Raw genomic sequence first — 20,989 nt, 5'->3', positions numbered from 1 at the left:
ACAAAAACAAAAAACGAAAAAAAAGAAACGAAAAAGAAAGGAGAAGACTATTTTCCGCGCCAGCCCCCAGTTTTAAGTAGACTGGAACAAGCATGAAGTCGAGACTCTCATCCAGTCCTTTAGCGGCGAAAATTTCAACATGGCGTCAAGAGTGAAGACACTCGCGCACAAATTGCATGCAGTCACTTTGATCAAAAGCGCTATTGGGCAGCCCTGGTGGGAGAAAAGAACCGTAAAGTTTCTAGGACTGAGCAAGCTACACAAAACAGTAATTCTCAAGAATACAGACACGATAAATGGCCAGTTACAAGCGATTAAACACCTGATTGATGTCAAACCAGTAGAGATTGTTGAAGAAGACACCGATAAAACATCACGGGAGGATGGAGTGTTCTTGCGAGAAAATGGACAGTTTCACCTTAATACGTTCCAGGATTACATGAAAAATAATCCACGAATGGAAAAAGTGCTTCAGAGGAGACGGAAGCAAGTGGTATGGGAGACAAAACGACGTCGATAACAGTTGTTATTTCCTACAAAAAATGTGTGCAGTTGAGTTTGTATCCCAAATCAGGAAAAAACACTTTAAACTGGACAATTATCGAATTAAATATTTTGCAAAGACATCTTGCCATCAAGTTTCTGACAGCACGATCGCTTGCAGTAATTTGAAAGGAATTTTTAATACAAGACTTACGAGCTTATGGGATTTTCCAGTTTTCATCTGCAACATAAGACTAACATGTCAAGCGCACATGTATATGTTGTGGTTCAATTTCATCCTTGGTTTAAATTTATCTTCCTTTGTTTTGGGGTATGGTTATGCATGATAATAAGTTTGAAACAGAGGAAAATAAAATTTAAACCAAGGATAAAAATTGAACCAAAACATATACACCAAGAAGTAGAACTGCTGCCAACAGTGGAGGTTATAGCCTAATATTTTTATTTACCCACATGCTCTGGGAATGATAATTGAAACTGGAAAGAAGACCTGTACTTCTAGTAAACCAGTGTGCTAGGCTAGTGCATAATATGGGATCTTCCACAAACTTTTACTTCTACAGTCCATGATGGTTCTAGTTTGAATGACAGAAGATTCAATGTTTACTTGGTGATTATTATTTTTCCGACCACCGAATGAATGTCAGCTTTTGGTTGTGAAATGCTACTTGTGTCCCCAGGCAATCACTGACCCTGTATTGAATTCTCAACTTCACTGTAAAATCTTCTTTTTATGAGACAATGGAAATCTGACACTACAATAACTTAATAAATATCATCATTTACTAATATCACCGTACCATTTGTAACAGGAACAGTGGCTTGAATAGATGATCAGTCACATTGTAAATTTGACAGGAATTTTGGTGTTTTCCTGCCATTTCGGATTACATTTTACAGAATCCCTTTAAACTACATTTTATGAGAAACAACATTGTTAGAAATTTTCAGGTTGGTCCAGGATCCTCCAATTTGGAATATTGTACTCTTTGCAGATTTTCCAGTGGATGTATAAAGGAGACGGCCTTGGCCCTAGTTGTTTAAAAGTTGGATAGTGTTATTCATCAATTAAATCTCTCTCTAGTGGATAACAGCACTCAATTGGTTTCCCTAATAATATTTATCCACTGGACAGGGACTTCTCTCGGGGATAGTGCTCTCTAGCTTTTGAACAACTAGGGCCAGGACTTTTCCAATTCAGGGCAGCCACAGATCATGTGATTGATAGTTTAGCGGTTGCACACCCAGCTCATACATGTAGGGTTGATGTCTTTATTTGTGATTCCGTGGTGGTAAGAGCTCATAATTATCAAGGTTTGATCTTGGGCCACAATAAGCAGGCCTTCTGTTTCTAATAATGAGCAAAACATGTACCTCTGACTCTTGTAGGGTACATTAGCTTCTCTACCCATTCTAGGGCAATTTTTACAATGTGCTTGCTATTTAGCATTGGTATTGGCTCTTTTTACAAGTGCTGTGACAGATTCGTTTTCAGCTTAGTCGAGTCTGCTACGTCAAAATCTAGGAAAGATTTTTAAAGGATGTAATGCCTACAGATGATGTGACAAAAAAATAAACATCAGAAAGTTGACATTGCGTGAGTGATTTATTTTTCAGTTAATTTTTTACCAAGTAAAGGCATCAGTACATTTTAAGGTGCAATAGATCCCCAGAACAGAAAGGAGGGTACATCTACATGATAGTAGCAAGGGGAAACTAAATTCCTAATCATGCACGTAGAGAAGGATTTGAGGGGTCCACCAAGACCCCCCCTCCTCCCCCCTCCCAAGCATTTTTGAGTCTAAGAAAGAGTTTCCAAACCTAACTTGTGTGTCCCATGATTACTGATCATACAAATCTCATCCTTAACGTTTATTTTCTGCTAATCAGCAACAAGAAAAAGATATAGTTCAAGGGATAAAACAAGCAACAAAATTCCAGTTGCTCTCGTACTTGATTTCGTACTCATGACCAAACCTAAAGGTCAGTCACGTGTTTCTGTGGGTGCTCGACAGTTTCAGAACAATAAAAAAAGGATAACAGCAGTGTGGCAATGCAAGTCTTGACAGACATGTCTAAGCAAGTCTACCACCTGTTCAGGGTGCATTCCTTATGATGATCTGGATACCCATCAGGGTGACAAAGATTCATTTGATCATTGCCTAGTTTCAAATTGAGAGGGGCTGGTAAGAGTGAGTTTATTATGGGATAAACAACACCAGACTGCCATAGTCAGAAAGAACACATCAATTGAGGATATGAAAAATCTGAAGTTTGGTGTTGATCGGGCCAATATTGAACAAGATTCAGCTATCTATAAACTTGAAAATTTATAAGAGATGTATGGATTGCCGAACACATTGTCCGGACGTCTATATATTTCTTAGTAAATTTTGGAGTTTTTGAATGTATGTATCTCGTTCCATATAGGCCTGATAAACACCAAACTTGACAATGTTGCTAATTTCAATGTGCTCTTTCTGACTATATGGGTCTCATGTTGTTTATCCCATAATAAACCGACTCATACCCGGCCCCTCTTGATTTGAAATTAGGCAATGGATCCTGATCTTGATCAACCCAAAGGAATGAGCCCCCTGGCCTGTCTTATGGCTGGTTATGCTTCTGGCTTAACATGTTTTAAAAAAATGCAACAATATTGAATCCCTTACTTACAGTCAACTCTCTCTTAACCAAGACCCCTAAGTTACAGACAGGTAACTATCAAAAATTGCCCCCCAGCCCCACCCCCTAATTATAAAATATAACTGAATGTGGTCCCTGCCTTTCTTTACCCCTTTTAGTTGACTCCCTATAAGACAGACACCACGCTAAAAGAGACACATCGTGGGGTCCCAAAGGTGTCTCTTTTAAAACAAAATTCATACATAAACACTCTGGACTAGCAGTTGAACACCACTGAATGAACTTAGGTAGGTTTTCTGATGTGGTTTTTATGAAAACAGGGTTTGTGGGTGTGGATGAGGGTGGGTCTCAAAGTTCATAAAACCTACCATAGGCTGTCTTTTTGCCTTTGCCTTTCTTCTTGATTAATTTTTCAAAGATCTTTTATACAGTATTTTAGTGACAAACAACGTATTGGAAAACAACAATATTATTACTCTACAAAAATTATATAAATTAATGATTTTCTTTAAATTCCTCAAATGATTACCTGTCCAATTGAATTAAAAAAGAGACTTAATTTATTCCCATAATTTTATAATATGTGATGTATTATAACACTAAACAGTGGCTCTGAAGCCTTTTTACCTTCAAAGAACAAAGTACAGTCACGTACATTTATATGTTTGTTCAAAATTAGTGATATGCTCTGTGTACAAAATCAGCTTTTTCTGTGCTATAAAAATATCTACCTACACAATTTGTGTTTTTATAGTCTAATTTGAAAATAGCACTTGTGTCCAAGAGCCTGCATTGAACATCATTATTATCATTGTGCTAATTAAGTACTACAACTATAAAAATTTGATTCTCACAATACAACTGTATGTCTGCCTTACAAATCAACATTACTTGTACATAAAACATAAATAATTATTAACAAGTTTCTCAGAAAACATGGAAACTGGAGGACACAGGAAGAACTAGACATCATGTAAACCTGAGATCAGGCCCAATTTTCACAGCTTTCTGCATACATTCTCTGCACTAAAATTGGGGCTCTCTTTTGGTTTTGCCTTGCCTGCGAAAATATTATTTACCAAATGAAACAGAAATAGAGCTTGATCTCAGGCAAGTATATTTATTTAGTATGGTCTTTAAATTTATTGTTTGACATTGCTTTGAAAACAATAATTTTCAATTACCTTTAGAAAGAAATTTAGAAAAGAAATTTAAGATTTTTTTTTACACATGGTCTTTGTTATCGAAACCATCTGAATAGTGGTGATATGTATGTGTCTTCATGAAGTGTATTCAGAGTTAGAAGCGTGAGAATGTGACAAGGGCTAAACATGCCCAAACCTAGCCATGCGCAGCATGCAGGCTAATAATTAGTAAATATTAAAAACACAGTTTATTTTTCATTGATATAGTACATGCAAATTGTAAAACTGTTATCCTAGCTAAACTGTACATTACGAAGTTATTTTACTATAAATTCACCTCAAACACCCATGTTTGAGTAAAAGAGTCAATGCAAGAATTTAAAACAAGTCCTTTTTCCTTGTAGTCCTTGCTATCCAGGCATTTTCCAGAACCAACATGTCTTATTCTGTTAGAACTTTTGTCATATTCCCAATGCTGAAGAAAAAAGAGATTCAAAATATAATATTATTATCACATTTATTAAAATGCCAAAAAAAAAGCACTGAAGGTCAATACACCATTTCTGATTTGCCCCAAGGCTCTCAATCAAAACCTGACCTTAGAAGTGCAAAATCTTCGAAACAGAATTTTTTTTAACAAAATGTCATTGCATATAAATAGTATACTGAGTTGAGACTGTAAACATTAATACATCCAAGAACTACTATTATTTACATTGTAGTGGAATTAAATTGTTATTTTTACTTGGGACATTAGGAACATTTTCCAAATAATAAAGAATTTTAACTCCTACAAGTGGAATTCTTGTTTTTACCTGATTGGTGTTACTTTCGTCACAGTTCAGTAACAGGGCAGGAGTTCCATCTTCCTCATTAGCAGTTTCCAGACAGTTTGAGTCATGTTTTAACATCTTATTCTTGACAAAACTCCACAGCTGCCCAAAATTAAAAAAAAAACCAATAATATTAATAATGATAATAATAATAATAATAATAATAGATAAATAAATTATTGTACAGTAATAAGTAGTGTGCTGTCTACAAGCTAGCAGTAGATTTATAATTAATTTATGTGATATTATTTAAATTCAAACCACGTGGATTAAACAGACATTAAGAGGACCATAAACACTGTTCATTATTATTACAAAGAAGGTGTGTTTATTACAATAGGTAGCAGCCATGTTTAACAATAAACAGACCATTACTTTCATCAACCTAAATGCCTCTAAGATAGCCATCATTGCAGAGAACTGAACAAAAGTACAACAATCAGAAAAACTATCATCATACCTGGTTTCCTCCAGCACCATGGCATTCATACAAACCAACAGTCCCACCCACTGTATGACCAAGGGTATCCATGCAGTCCTTTCCTTGTTTAACCTCTCCGAAAGCTGTGGTGTCATCATCATCTGGAACTCTGAGCCAAAAGAAATTAAAATATATAGTTGGTTAACAGATTTTTTCACAAACGGATACCATATCAGACCTGACATCATTGCGAGATATAAAATACTAATGAAAACGAAGACATAAATGATCGCGTCATGTTAACCCTTTAAGCCCCAAATATATCCACATACAAATTCTCCAAACTGATCTCCATACATTTCCTTTATAAATGAGTTGAGAGAATTTGATAAAAGATCAAGGCATTTTCCCTTAGGTGATCATTTTATTAATTCTCATAACTTAATCTCTTGACATTGTATGGATATTGTTAGGAGAAAATTGACGTTAGTCACTATTGGAACTTTTAGGGTTAAGGCGATTGATTTCAAACAAGTAACAAGACATGGCTTCAAATCATCCACATAAGGCACATGACAATACTTTATAATGGTAACAAAGGTGCAGGATTAAAACTGTCAGTGACAGCGAAGAAGACAACCTCAAAATATATATTATGTGACATACAAGAGTTAAATACCCACAAGGACATGGCTTCCTTCATAATAATTTTTATGTACACAGACAGTAAAGAGGTCCAAACATAATGCAGGGCTGTCATTCAGGGTCAGGGGCTGGGGATTTCCTCTAGCTATGATGAAGGCGACCCCCTGCTACTTTCTTAGAAAAAAGAAGAAAAATAGAACCAAAAGAGATCACTAGCTGTTTGATTGCCTGACAACAGTTCTTGTATAAATTCTGGAAATTTGTTACACAATGCCCACCGGCAGAAGAAAGTGGCCATTGTAAAGAGGTGGCCATTAGCGGAAAATTGACTGTAATTTTTAGTGACAACCTTGGTAATGCACATTGAGCTCCTCCCCAACCCCTTCCCCCTCCTCCCCCCCCCCCCCCCCGAGAGGTCCTACTGACAATGGACTAAAAATGAGACACCAACCCAACACATAGACAACAAATAATTAGGTTTACCCTGTACTCTTAATTCCTCACTATTGGTGAAGCTGATTTTATTGCAGCGATAAAACTGTTTTAAAGCCATCGCCAACTTACCTGAGCTCAGGGTAGACATTCTGGACATACCACTTAAAAGGTTTACACTTCAACTTCCTGCGAAGTTCAAGTCGACTTGAAATACTGTGGGAAGCAAAAATTAATAAAGGTCATCAGTATGACTGTACTGTCAACTTTAATGTCAATTCCAAGTTATCTTAACCATCACCCAACATAATTCTCACTGATAACACAAACATATTGTTCTGGAAGTCAACGTGTTCTACAGGCTTCTACATGTATTAGGCTACTGGGATCTTTCAAAAGATACCAACACTGTGTTCCCACAGAGAAATGTTCTGCCCCGGACCAATCCTTCCCTATTCTATTATTCCAGATATGTTTCTTACTTTTTATGAAACTAATTTAGCTTTTTTAACAGCTTCTTTTAACAGTTGTAACACAAAATAATGTACATCAAGAATCAATTCTAGTGTAAGATAAATAATACAGACCTTTCACATACTTCTACATGACACTTGAACATAGAAATTTTCTTAAATTGTGCATCACTTTGATTATTACTGATAGCCTTGAATACAGTATTGATTCTGAATTAAATTTTTTAAACTTACTCCCCATAATCTGCATTCTTTGCATAAGGCACAGCAGCATAGTAAAACCTTTTATAATCATCCATCCAAACTTCAACAGCCCTCCTGGTGTTTCTGAAACAGGAATCCAAAAAAAAGCCTTTATCATCAGGCAAGAGTATGATGGATGATGATGATGATGATGATGATGATGATGATGATGATGATGATGAAAATGATCATGACTACAAATGTTTGTGAGACTTCATCAGTGTTCATCAGTTACCCATGTTACAGTTACCAGAGTTCTACAAACTGTAATGCATTTATTAATAGAATCCACAGGAGCACACCTGGGTTGACTGTCACCAATAAAAAGTTGTTTTGGATAAGAGCGACATAGCATTGTATACTTTTAATAGTTACACAAAAATATTATACAGCTACTGTATAATTATTTACTTTTGGAAGACATTCATACTGCCTCCAGGGAACTTGTAAGGGTGCCTGTTTCTAAACACATGGCCAACTCTTGAACAAGGAATGATTTCCATGCTACCTCCACACTGCCATACCCTAAAGGAGATTTCTGTTTTTGGAGAGATTTATAAATGTTAAAATTGGAAGAAATTTTAGTGTGATGACTTTAAACTTATTGTAATAAAAATAAATTATACTGAGACAGAGAGGAGCCCAAGTTTGCAAACTTAAGGATTAAAAACAAAGGCTGATAGGGAGTTGAAGTTGCAAGGGACCTGTGTACATGTATGAGCATTGTATCATGGGAGAGCCAGACTATCAAGACCCTACAACCAGCACTGTTTCCTCTGATAGAAAGGGAGACACTCCTTTGAGGCTAGGATGTTTGCTGTAATCCACATGATTGTACCTTAAAAATCTTATTCCCATCACTTTTTTGGCTTTTGCGACAACCATTTTCACATTATCCATAAACAAAACTTGCCTGCGAAAACAGCCACCATCCTTGCTCCTCGCCACTTGGAACGTTTCGCCAGGAGAGAAGGCTGTGCCTCAGCGACAGAAATTCCATACTGATGACATAAAATCTGTCCAGAATCTGGTCAGGAGCTTTGATTGGTTGAAGTAGTAGTTGTTTTAGATAATTATTGTTTATAAACGACAGATGCAACAAATCTATTACAAAACAGCTGTTTTTCATGGAATGAAACAAAAAAGCATTTTAGTTTTGCTGGAGCTCAGTAGCAGATGAACACAAACTTTACCAAACTCGACCAGGTCGAGAAACATAAAAATAATGAACAAATTTGCATTTGGAGCCCCATGAGTACCGGATTAATTACATCATCAGTATGGAATTTCTGTCATTGAGACACAGACGTCTCTCTGTCCCAAGCGGCGTGGAGCAAGGAGAAATGGCTGTTTTCAAAGGCTATAACAAACCTTGTTTACCAACCCCCCCCCCCCCCACCCCCAACAAAATTTTGCATAACCATTGTTTCCAGTTCCCCTGGGTATACACACAGTCAGCCCAACACAGAGATATTGAAGACAATGCTGCAAGGCAAATTTTGAGGGGTGTAATAATATGGTCAAGGTGAAAATGCCAATTGGTAGTCAGGTTAAATCTCAGTGCCCATAATTTTTAAGGTACCACAAGCAGGGTTCTCCCTAAATTTTAGCTCAGCAGGTAAGGGACCATTCATGAATGGTAAGGCAAAAAATGTATACTTTTCTCGGAAGGGGGTGGGGGGGGGGGGGCAGTGGAGTGAGGGACATGGACCCTGCCCTCACTGGGAAATTTTTTTCTTCCCATATTTGAAGACCTATTTTACGCAAATCTGCTGTCGTGTTATCTTTAGACAACAAATTAAAACGTTTGATTTCAATAATTTTACTATGTCTTTAATGTCCTCTTTCCAAAATGCATGTCCCTAAAAAGGAAAGCGGTACAGCCCAAAAGTAATGCACGTGCAAAAAGTGGCATAAGAAGTTACTGCGCCACAAGAACATGCAAGCCACCGCAAGGAACGAAAGTGCCGTATTTTTGCGGACCCTTTGTGGTTTACCCGGAAGAACTTTGAAACGAAAGAAGTCAAAAATCTTCACCGCAAGAAGCTACAAAATTACCGCAAGCCTCAAGAAGGCGCACGAAATTATTGATAAGTGTTAACCTGAAAGAAGTTTGTGGTGTTTGTCGCCTTTTTGTTACATCATTTTGTAGCCTTGATACTAATTCACTCTGTGGCAGCAAAAGGTAATCATGCAAGGACACAAGTAAAAAGTTCCCTGACAAAGCGAACAGCTTTCTCTGCTTTTTCCGCAAAGTGAACACTTCAATCGTTCAGCTTTTCCAAAGGTAGATAAAGCGTGTGAGGCGATTGTTTAACAAAACGATCTGTAGTTTCGAACATTTCGATCATTTGGATTATTTCATAGTACAATGCAATAGTCTCGGCAAAACAAACCAAAGGCGTTGAATTTCTGCCACAATGGATATCACAATTCCAAAGAAAACATGACAATTATTTATTACTTTATTGCAGTAATTTGAAAGAGCCTTTAGTGAAAATATTCCTTACTTTACTTTAGTCTGTGTTTTTTTTTTTTTGGCCAAGGGTGCTTTAAGTTGACACAGTTGTACGTACGGTCTTAAATTACACCGCTGTTTTGTGAAACATACTACAATAGCTCCTTATTTTTGAAGTGCTGCTTTTTTTTATCGAAATTGTACACATTTCCTTGCTTTTAAAAAGGTTACCTTTGCACAAGATAATTTTATATATACCGTTTCAAAATTCACTGATCCTTACTTTGCAAAACGAGCTGCAGTGCATTTTAAAAAAACATGAAAGTATTTTTAGTTTATCTTTTTTGTTTACACTTGTTATCTATACATCCCTGTCATTGTGAACCAGCAAGAACGAAACAATTTTAGGGTTTTGAATGTTCAAACACCATGTGCCTAAAGTATAGATTAGTGATCCGCTGACAAATACAGAAAGTGGCACAGCTATTTTATTGTCAGAATAAATTTTCACGTGTCTGCGGCAATCTCGCAAAATTACCCGATGATCATTTTGTGAAACTCCTTCAAACAGCTACTGAAAGAAGGGAAACAAACGAAAACTGTCAGAAACAATAGAAATCACTAGAAAAGGATAGAAACGATGCAAACGAAAAAATTGCCAAACGATAATGTAAACGATTCAAACGTTGAGCGTAACGCCTCACTTGACCTTGATCTGACCTGTTGAATAATTTGTCTGCAAAATTTTCAATGAAATATATTTATGAAAGTAAAAATGACGGAAGAAGTTCTTGCGTCTTGCTGGATTCAAGCACAAGCGCCTTGCAAAAAGCCACATGAAGTTGCCAGCTTGCGGACGCAAAAGAAGTTCTTGCACGTGCATTATTTTCGGGCTGTATATACGTACGTTTTGTTCTTAGGTGGCTATACTTTTCCATATATTCATAGGATCGGAACACAACTTGAATATTTTTTTAAAACAACTTATTTAATTTTAGTAAACCTTCAAGCGGTTGCAGGCGGTAAGAAGTGTTACTTCAGGCGGTAAATTTTACCGGTTACCGCCTGATAAGGAGAACACTGACAAGTAGGCCAATATTAATAAACAGTTAATAGAGGGGATCTTCAGTATTTTTGATTTTTTACCACTTTTAAAACTGTTTGGCTGGTAAGATGGGTTTCAAAATCTACAATCATTTATTACTCACAGTTGACCAGGCAGTTGGCCAGGTATTTCTTTAACTTTTCTTCATAGTTGCTAACAGTTAGTGTTAATAAAAAGAAAGAATTCCAGCTGACCTAGGTTTTCTCCACCCCATATGTCCATATCCATATCATACTTTCCAATTCTCTCAAACCATTTCTTGTCAATAGAGAACAGTCCTCCAGCAATAACAGGGGTCCTAAATAGAATTTCACTTAATTCAGTAAAGAACGGCAGAGAAACAACAATAAATATTGTTGTTATACAGCTGTAGTATTATAGTATTATTAAATTATTTGTTGTCTATCACTTGTATGCAATGTGAATTTACTGTTGTGAGTATGCCTATTCATGATTTCATAACAAACTATAATTATTGGAAGAGCCTAATACAGTGTGCAAAGATAGTACATCTAGTGTCCGATAGCCTGAGGCTAGTGGATTCATCAGACTAGTGAACTCTTATCTTAACTTCCCACATTAGTGAAGGTTGTTTAGGTGGGAATCAGTGCTCATCAAGAATATGTTTGGAGAGTTGAAATAACTTTTGGGCAATTACATGATGCTACATGATGTAATATTACCTGACTTTCTATACACCATGGCCTTCTAAAGAGGACAAGAAGAAAAAACAAACACAAAAAAGAAGACTATTACTTGATAGGATCCATGGGACGGCCTGCACGTTCTGCGAGGACATTTGCTGGCAAGTAATCCCACTTGAAATTCAAATTCCATCCAAATCCTGTGAAATGAAATTTTCAATCGTAAATTTTGGACACCCTAGAAGTGCGTTTTAGCTGATGAATTGAAGGTAAGCCCGAGAGAATGTGCATTTCTTCAAGTCTAAAACATTACCCGAAAAATTTAAAACAAAGACCCTTTACATTATGCACATGTAAGTGAACATGTATATGTTGCAGTTAATTTTTTATTTCAGTTAATTTTTGGTTTTCCTTTGTTTTAAATTCATTAGCATACATAACCATACCCAGAAACAATGGAAAAATAAAAATTAACTACGACATATACATGTACATGTACATGTACAGGCTTCATATGGTCTGACTAGTAAAACAAAAAACAAAAACAAAAACAAATACTGTAAACTGTTAACACAGCAAAGTAAAACAAATTGAATGGAAGAGAGTAATCACCTCCTCTTAAATCTGATGAAGAGCCCATGTATTCAAAATTATCCATATTAATGACATCAATGATAGGGCTTACAATCATATTACGCTTCTAAAAAGAAATGACATTAAAAAGATTAGATGTTTAAATCAAAATGAAGTACACTGAGCCACCCAATAGTAAATATTCGAACAAAGCTGACCTACTTGCCTGCCCCAGTTAAACAATAAAATTTTTCTCTTGATTTTTTTCAAACCTTCTGAAGATTAATATTGGAACCAATATCCTATTCCTCAGGAGTTAATTTAAAAAAAAAAACAGGTTCCCACTATATTAATTTTATAAATTAATAACAAACACCTCACAAAGTCCCAGAACTTCTGCTACCAGAAGCCAGCCCCTAGATGGAGACAGCTCCCATGGCCGGCAAATCCTGGTAATTCAGCCACGACCCCCAATGTGGATCAAACTGATAAAGAGTGGACAGGATGAGGGAAGAAAAAAGGGAAGGGAACAGTAACACAGCTGTAGAGGATAGCCACCGACCCATTCCCCACTTCCTTCCAAACAAACACAAACAGAAAAAAAAAAAATACTGAAGCTGAATGCTACAACTATACATGTAAATGAAGAGCCAAACATTACAACACACCTCCTACCAAGAGCATGCAGAATACCCCTTACACACAACCAAGTACCATTGCCTACAAAGGAAACTAGGGTACTGCTCCCTCTAGTTTAGACCCTGTCAAAATGCATTATAGCTGTAATTTATTACACCATAAATTTGTTAGGCTTAATTCTGAATTTGAGTGTAGGATAAAAAGAAAACTGTTGGATGATAACACCATGCAAAAATTAATGACTCCTGATCTGACCCAAGACCAATACGGTTACTACATGTACTATTGAACGAACACACTTTTTAACTACCTCTTTTATCCTCTGCAGAAGTGGTTCCAGCCAATTCTTATTACATTCACAATGACTATCTAAAAACGTCAATACATCTCCTTTGGCTTCATCTGCTCCTCGAACACGAGACCGCATCAGTCCTACATGAACAACAGCAATCACAGAGTTGAACACTTGTTTATGTTCAGTACCATAAGTCTTCCTGTTTTCTGATATACATGTGAATAATGCTGTTTCCTTGTTTATGCCTGGAGAGGCAGCGTACCATGTTCATTTCAAATGTTTGAATTGTTTGCCATTAATTTTTGTTCCTCAGCACTAAAAACAGTATGATAAAATGTTTTCCTTGGACATGAAGTGGTGTGCACTTAATGGAGATACACTGTATTATTCTGTTCTACAGGTAGTGAGGTTTTCCTGATGAAAGATGCTCTATTATACATAAAATAGGTAAAATAATATGAAGTCACCAGAAAAAAATGCCTTTTCCATGAAGAATACATTATAAACAATCCCAGAAGAAACAATAGATACATGTACTAGCTACATTGTACATGTACATGTAGCTAGTAGCAATTTACAAGAAAGCTTTCCTCACCTTCTCTTTTGTCATTTCTAAGCACTCTCACTTTAGGAAGTTTTTCTAATAGCTTGCCATCATCAGCTACAAAACAAATAAAAGATTAAAATATAACAAAAAAGCCATTAATACTTCATTTTACTTTCATTTCATTTAATTCTGTCCTCTCCCTTGAGCACCACAAGAGAGTGAAAATGAAAGTTTAATATCATAGGCAATTCTGTTCATTAACCAATATAATTTTCAGCATCAAAGATTGATTATAAACTATCTTATATCATTCTTTTGTTCTATGGATAAGCACTTTGTCATTACATTGTACTTATAAAAAGTTCACACTTACGATTGTCACTATAGTCATCAACCAGGATAATTTCTTTCAACAAATTCGGGGGACTTCTATTTAGTGAACTAAAATGAAAACAAGAACAAAATTAATAGCAGGGAATGAATAACTTCAAAATGATAACAGGGGTAAAACTCATGAGTTTGGCTTTTTTTGCAGTGTTGTGTAAGTTACAGGTGTTACTGGCAATATTATTTATTATTTATTGCCAGTAACACCTGTAACTTACACAACACTGCAACTGTAAGCTTTAAAAACAGTATGTTTTAGTATCTAAAATGATGTGTTATAAAATGATAAACCACTGTACTGTCCTACCCTAACCACATTTTTATTTTCATCATGAAGGGAAGGAAGTTAAGAACACATGCCCTAAAACAATAGTGTAGACCGGCTTCTCTTAAGTGACAGTACCTTATGACTGTTCGCAGTAATGCCGCCCTCCCTTCATTGTGAAAGCATATTATAATACTGGTGGTTGGCAAATTATCTGTCTTCCATGTTTGGTGCTGGCATCTGCTCATGAGAACAAAATTGCAAAAAATTATTTCTAATAAATAACTACACTGTACATTACTAGTGTAAATAAAGTAATTACAGCTCTATACAACCAAGCTTTAACTGATTCACAAAATGGATCTTAAAAGAGCAGTGTGATGAAATTTATCAATATTTAGGCAGTTGGAACCACCACTAAACTGACTGGAAAATAAAAATAACGACTGAAAACATGAAAAAATATATTACAGCTAGTGCTCTCTATATGGGTCATAACTATTGACCTAAAAATAATGATAATAATAATAACATATTTTAATTTTAACTCACCATTTCCATTGCTGTTAAATGGCACTTTACAACAACAATTATATTTTTTTAAAAAATAAATCATTGATACATAATAATGCACTGTAACCTGTTTTAAAATTTTAAAAATAAGCTATGCATTAAAATTCACAATATTGTTAAAATGAATAAAAATATGAATAAAATCAAGTAAAAACCAAATAAAAAGAAAATGTAGGAAATACATGAAATTATGTTCCTACGTGGATCATAAGTAAATTAGAAGCCTTCTTAAAAAAATATGACATTGCCTACAGTAACACTGTACATGAAGCACATAATTATTTTTAACTTTATTAATTAATTTTTGCTTAAAGTTGTACGCTTTACTCTTTGCATCCGTAAAAGATTTACATGTATAGCTGTGTCTTTTGTTTTTCTCAGCCTGCTAAGTAGGGTCACAACGACTGTGCAGTAGAAAAATGCTTCTTACACATAATCTAAATTGTGAAGATTTATGATAGAAACTCCAACATCAGTTTTAAGAGCTGTGAAGACTGAGATTTTTAATGCCATAAGACATGCTGGAAAAAATTTTCAACTTACTCAGAAGCTCTAACGTCTGGAACATCCCTGTTAAAAGCAGCTTTATCACTAGCTTCTTGATTATAAGCATTGCTTGCATAAGCATCACCACCTTTCTTTACCCTGGTAACAGCTATGTAGCTTTCCACGTCGAAATCTTCTATTCTTCTGAGGTCCATTTCATCTGAATTCTGAGCAAGTTTAGAGGATTGTCGCTGAAAAATTTATAAAAAAATAAAAATTACAAACATACAGTGCGTGTGTCTATTTATCCAGTTTATCTAATGATGAGAAGACCTACAGTAGCTCTTTCATAGCTGTCATGACACCTAGCATATTCATTAAGTATTTCCATTCATAATAGAGAACTTAAGCAACAACGATGGGGACAGCTACAAAAATGTCACTTAAAAAGTGAATTTGCACTGCCTCAAACTGTATCTCACTAATTATTATTCCACCACGTTTATTTTGTCAAATGTTGGCAATTTTTTTTGGAGTTGAATTCTAAAGGATTGTATCAAAGTTCAAGAAAAGAAAAAGAAAGTCATTGTCTTGTGATCCCATCCTCGACAAAACATGTTGTAGTCGTACAATGACAGCTAAGAAATGTACAATTAAGCGTGATGCACATGCAAAGTTGTTGTTTTGCTAATATAACCCTACTGCTTTTTGGCATTCTCAATGCCGTCACCGTTGTCGTTGTTTAAGCTCCCTAATATAGTGATGGTTAGCTCAAAAGCTAAGCTCCTCTGACCACCGTCACTTCCATCAAAGACAGTAAGACGGAATCCATCAGGAAATTGAGTAATTTCAATTTTCAGTGGACAAAAACCTTGTACTAGAATAATTTAAAGCATACATGTATTGCATTCTTTTTGCATTTTTCCAGGGCTAAAGATATAATGGTCATCTGTAATAACACCAAAGAAAACAAAATGGCATCTTACACATGAAATTTTTTAGAATTTTACTTGTGTTTTCACTATTCATTTTCTCAGACTCCTGTGATAAATCTTCTCTGGTGTTATTACAGATGACTAATTACATCTTTAGCCCTAGAAAAATGTAAAAAAGAATGCACTATTCTTTAAATTATTCTGGTACAAGGTTTTTATCCACTGACAATTTCCTTGTGGACTCTGTCTTAATTCAATTCTTTTCTTCTTCTTTTTTTGTTGTTGTTTTATTCCTTCACTACTATATTATACAATGTGAATAAAACTGAAAAACTGAAAACATAGACACAAGGAAATAATTATTTAATAATTAAAGCTAAAAGGTCAAGCTTATCTGCATGTATGGATACAATCCATGGATACAATCGAAAGGTTAAATCTATGATATTGTCCAGATTCACAGATTAAAAGCTTGTATATCTCCTTTTTTAGTTTCAGAAATTGTCACAATAACAAACAAACAAAAAAAGCTTAACCTCAGAGATACAAAGTTCAAGAAGCTAAGCTAAAAAATTACGTGAAACATGCATGATATTTGCCAAACTGAACTATTAATCTAGCTTAAGCTGGTCACTATATACTGTACTGGTACCAGACACTGGAAATTTAATTCTAATGCACTTGGAAATTCTTCCAATGTTAGTGACAAAGAAGGGGTAAACACTGTTTACACACTTACTTTGTTATTATAAGTGTCTTCATTCATGTTGGTTTCTTGTTCGTTAATGTCTTGTTCAAGTGACTCCAATTCACCGGTGTCACCAAAGTTTACGAAGTCCTCAGTTCGTCGTGAATCGTCCTTTGTTCCGGTCAAAGGAGCCAAAAAATATACCATTCCCCCTAGCCATATTGTTACCAAGATTACTAAAATCGTTTTCCTACGCCTCAGCAGTCTCATGTCTCCTACTAAACTAAAAAACTAACATAAAATCATTTTCAGCCACACTTGAACTCTGCCGACGTGGAAGCCATTGCATGAAGGGATGCCTTGGTAGCCAGGCAAACGGCGAAAATAAAACATAGGAGGGAGGAGAGGGTATAGGTAACTTCGGCCCTGAAATTCCCGCCAAATCAGACCCCATCAAGAGTGACAATAGGACTATTATGATCTCTTTACCCCATACAGCAACATAAAAAAGCGATACGAATCGAGATAAATTTTGTTACACACTTAAGAATAAAGATAAGAGAAAAAAGTTTAACCACAGGCGGACCATCCGAACTGTTCGAGGGATCTTGATGTCACGCGCGACATGTGATCCCATACATCACAGGCGTTCCAAACTCACGTTGCGAGGGAAGGGTGTAATGTAATTTACATAACATAGGTGACGCGCCGGTGTCGCGTTACAGGCGACCGTTGAAAATATAAGAGACTTTGTATGAGAAATATATTACTGAGATCTGCGCACGCTAAATAACGCAAAACCTTACTTTTTCTTAAATGAATTGAATAAAAAAGACTTACCTCACTGTATTCCACTGAGTTTTAGTGTCTGTTTGTCGTTTTACTGTTTTTTTGGCTTTATTGCGTAACCACTGTTACTCCTTTCATAGAGTACAAAAAAAAATATTAAATGAAGAAAAATTCTTGCACGCCAATTAATCCTAAAAAATATTCATGCTATGGCCTAAAATAAATTCACACAAGGAATTTGAAAACGAAAAAAAAATTCCTGCGGCTCGAAAATTCCCCTCCTCCACCCATAACTTTTCTAATGGTCCGTCCCTTATCTAGTCTCCCTGCAGACGTCCTTTGGGGTTCGTTTGTCACGCATTCATTTCAAACGAACCCCAAAGGACGTCAGCGGGGAGGCTATAAGTGATCTTTATTCATTTTTCTTTCATTATATCAACATTTGGGATCAAAAGGTGCAAAATTCTGTGTATTATGAAGCATTTCTAGGGAGTGCCGGTGTTACGAAATACAGTTAATGTATGGGATCACATGTCGCGCGTGACATCACGATCCCTCGAACAGTACATCGGATGGTCCGCCTATGGCTTACGGTAATTAACACGACGTTTCTTTGTCTGGGGGGCATCCCACGTATGGTGCCTACTGCGCTTTTGGATGCTTCCCTCTCCTCCTACACTAATTTTTTCAGGGAATATGTTTATGCTTTTATTTACTCGCCATGACATCATTGACAAGTGACAAAGATGGAACTAAAGTCAAAAAGACTACTGCAAACACTGATCAAACAACGTGAAAAGGGCTGAGATATACAATATTTCGACTGCATGACCAATACCAGTCTTCATCAGGTTTATTAGGAAAACACAAATATACAGAATATATACTACTGTAAAATAATAAACGGAAGTTACATGGTATGACGTCGGTAAGGTGTATGTGGCTGCTAAGAAAAATGAACCGAAAAAAAAGATAAAGATTACATAATGATTAGAGTTCGTGATTAGAGTCTCGATGGTTTTGGCTTTATGAACGAGGTGCGCCTCAAATGCTCTCCTAAGACAATCGCATTCATATCTAAGTGTTTCAATTGGGATAAGTAACTTATGGGAAAAGAGTGGCTATTGCTGAGAAAGTGTTCTGAAACTGCGGTTTGGATGTAACTACCGGGGGAGGGGGGGGGGGGGGGTAAGTATAGGGCGTCTACGTGGTTTCCACAATATATTGCAAATTACAAAGGCGGCATTGAATCACGTAGATAACATTGAAAGTATTACAAGTGATCCAGTGGGATTTGATTTCATAGCTTTCACCCGTAGAGTAGAAATTATAATTGTCACGGCCGTAGTCAATATAGGGCATGTGGTGCAGTTCTTGCTGTTGCACCGAAACTGAACCGGGAGTGGCCAGGACATTGTTAGAATTATCAGTCTCCGGCAATTGGGCTTAGTAACAAGAATATCGCTTAAATTGTTAAAACGGCGGTAAGCTACTACTAAGTGGAAGGCTTTTTAAAAACATTTCTACAACGTTCTGAGGAGTAGAGGACGCGGAAATGTTTGTGAGTAATGTGCCCGACATTAGACAATGTAGGATTTTATATGTAATAAGTTAAGTGCGTCAGCGCGAAGAACGTCTTAGGCACGCTGCTTTTGCATTGTGTTTCGAGAAAGGCTTTGTCGTAACCACGATTAGTAAGGTCGTTAATATGTTCATTAGTACGCTGTATGTAACTGTCATGGCTGGGACAGATGCGGCGAAGGCGAAGTGCATGGCTGTAAGGAATAGAGCTTTTAGTTAACCATTTATAATTAACCATTGCAAAAAAAGAGAGAGAGAGAGAGCAAATAATACCAGGTTTCAAATTTTTTCATAGCTAATATACGTTCAACTAATTAACGTTGCACTTTCTTCCCTTTCAGGATATGTTTCTTAAGTGGACTCAGAATTATGGTCACAATCTTACCGGCTGTCGGATCCTCCTAAATGAAAAGTGCCTGCTACTTACAACAAAATTAAAGTCAAGCCTATCACCACGAAGATGTATTGTTAAAGAAGAAATATTTTAATAACATCTAACAATGTTTCTAAAGTATAAAAACTGAATAAACACTTTGTAGAATTATGCTTGAGTAGCAGTCATTTGCGTAGGAGGAAGTTTCCTTCTTCCTAAAATGACTGCTACCAAGCAAAAATAGCCTTTTTATTTTGTTTCGAAGTTACCTTTTTCTAAGAATAGGCTCGTTTCAATACTTTTAATGCAGATATGGGTGAAATACGATGGATTCTTGCTAACCTTCGATCGTGGCACTTTCGACTACTATATTCTTGGCTTCTTTAGCTTCCGTTAAATGTTCCTGTTCACTTTTTGCATCTGACTATGATCGCACGCTATCGGAAATGCTTTTTTGTCTTTGCTAATTGGCGTAAACTGTACTGAACAATCTTGCCATCCTTTGGAGGTACTTTCGGTATCTTGCGACCACAGTCGTCGACTACTTCGGCTTGCGTTTATCTCCGTTTTCACTTATCATTACTAAGAGTGCTCAATTTATCGTAATCCCTTACTGGATGAGTTTGCCGAATTGCGTACCCTGTACATGTAATGAAAACTATGGTCATCCTTTGTGTGTGGGTAACTTACGACCACTATATCTATCGACTACTTAATTCGGATCAGTGCATTTATCTTCGTGATATTGTCGGTAACTTACGACCACTACCGACTACTTAATTCGGCTTACATTTATCTTCGTGATATTGTCGGTAACTTACGACCACTATCGACTACTTAATTCGGCTTGCATTTATCTTCGTGTTTACTTCACGTACTTCCTCTATCGTAGACGCTTTTTGACTTCGCCAAATTGCGTACACTGTAGTAAACGCGCTCGCCATCCTTTGATATCTGTCAGCTACTTGCGACCACTACTTCGACTACACTACTTCGGGCCTCGCATTAATCTTCATGTTTATTGACCATTACGACGAACGCACACTATATCGTAAACCCTGGTCCGCCCTTCGAGTCACTGTTGATAACTTGTGACAACTATGGTCGACGTACTTGGCTTGCGTTTATGCCCTATGTTTACTCACCATGCATTCCCTTTGTCTTCGTCAAATTGGACACACTGCAATAAACATTCGGTTTATTCCTAAATTTTGGTACGTCAATCACTTCCTATCAATTTCGTTAATTCAAATCAACACTTGCTCCTATAGACTGCGAGCAGTCCGCCTTAAACTCTCTTAAACAGTAA

The 20,989-nt window shown here is 36.4% G+C and overlaps 2 protein-coding genes across 3 annotated transcripts in view; both read right to left on the bottom strand.

Annotated features, from left to right (window-relative positions):
• Positions 1 to 20,989, bottom strand: part of LOC140943801 (uncharacterized) — a 270,540-nt gene that overhangs the window by 191,114 nt on the left and 58,437 nt on the right. The gene's annotated exons all lie outside the window — the stretch shown is intronic.
• Positions 3,693 to 17,307, bottom strand: LOC140943787 (polypeptide N-acetylgalactosaminyltransferase 2-like). 2 transcript variants are annotated; one of them, XM_073392896.1, is made up of 15 exons: positions 16,989 to 17,307; positions 15,372 to 15,565; positions 14,394 to 14,495; positions 13,977 to 14,044; positions 13,652 to 13,717; positions 13,072 to 13,193; positions 12,162 to 12,249; positions 11,662 to 11,749; positions 11,100 to 11,203; positions 7,754 to 7,880; positions 7,334 to 7,426; positions 6,759 to 6,842; positions 5,589 to 5,718; positions 5,111 to 5,230; positions 3,693 to 4,770 (listed from the first exon to the last, which is right to left on the bottom strand). In XM_073392896.1, the coding sequence occupies exons 1-15, from the start codon at positions 17,205 to 17,207 to the stop codon at positions 4,621 to 4,623; spliced, it is 1,755 nt and encodes a 584-aa protein (XP_073248997.1). In that variant the 5' UTR covers positions 17,208 to 17,307; the 3' UTR covers positions 3,693 to 4,620. The 2 variants fall into 2 exon arrangements, with proteins under 2 accessions (XP_073248997.1, XP_073248998.1); XM_073392897.1 differs by lacking the exon at positions 14,394 to 14,495.

The sequence above is a fragment of the Porites lutea genome, chromosome 7 (genome assembly GCF_958299795.1).
Source record: "Porites lutea chromosome 7, jaPorLute2.1, whole genome shotgun sequence".
Lineage (NCBI taxonomy): Eukaryota > Metazoa > Cnidaria > Anthozoa > Scleractinia > Poritidae > Porites > Porites lutea.
This window is presented reverse-complemented; position numbering and strand designations above follow the sequence as displayed.

Coding starts and splice junctions, on each gene's coding strand:
- LOC140943787 (XM_073392896.1), bottom strand. CDS start 17,207: ATGAGACTGCTGAGGCGTAGGAAAACGATTTTAGTAATCTTGGTAACA. Junction 15,566..16,988: donor AAGACACTTATAATAACAAA/GTAAGTGTGTAA, acceptor TAAATTTTTCAG/CGACAATCCTCTAAACTTGC. Junction 4,771..5,110: donor ACGAAAGTAACACCAATCAG/GTAAAAACAAGA, acceptor TTTTTTCTTCAG/CATTGGGAATATGACAAAAG.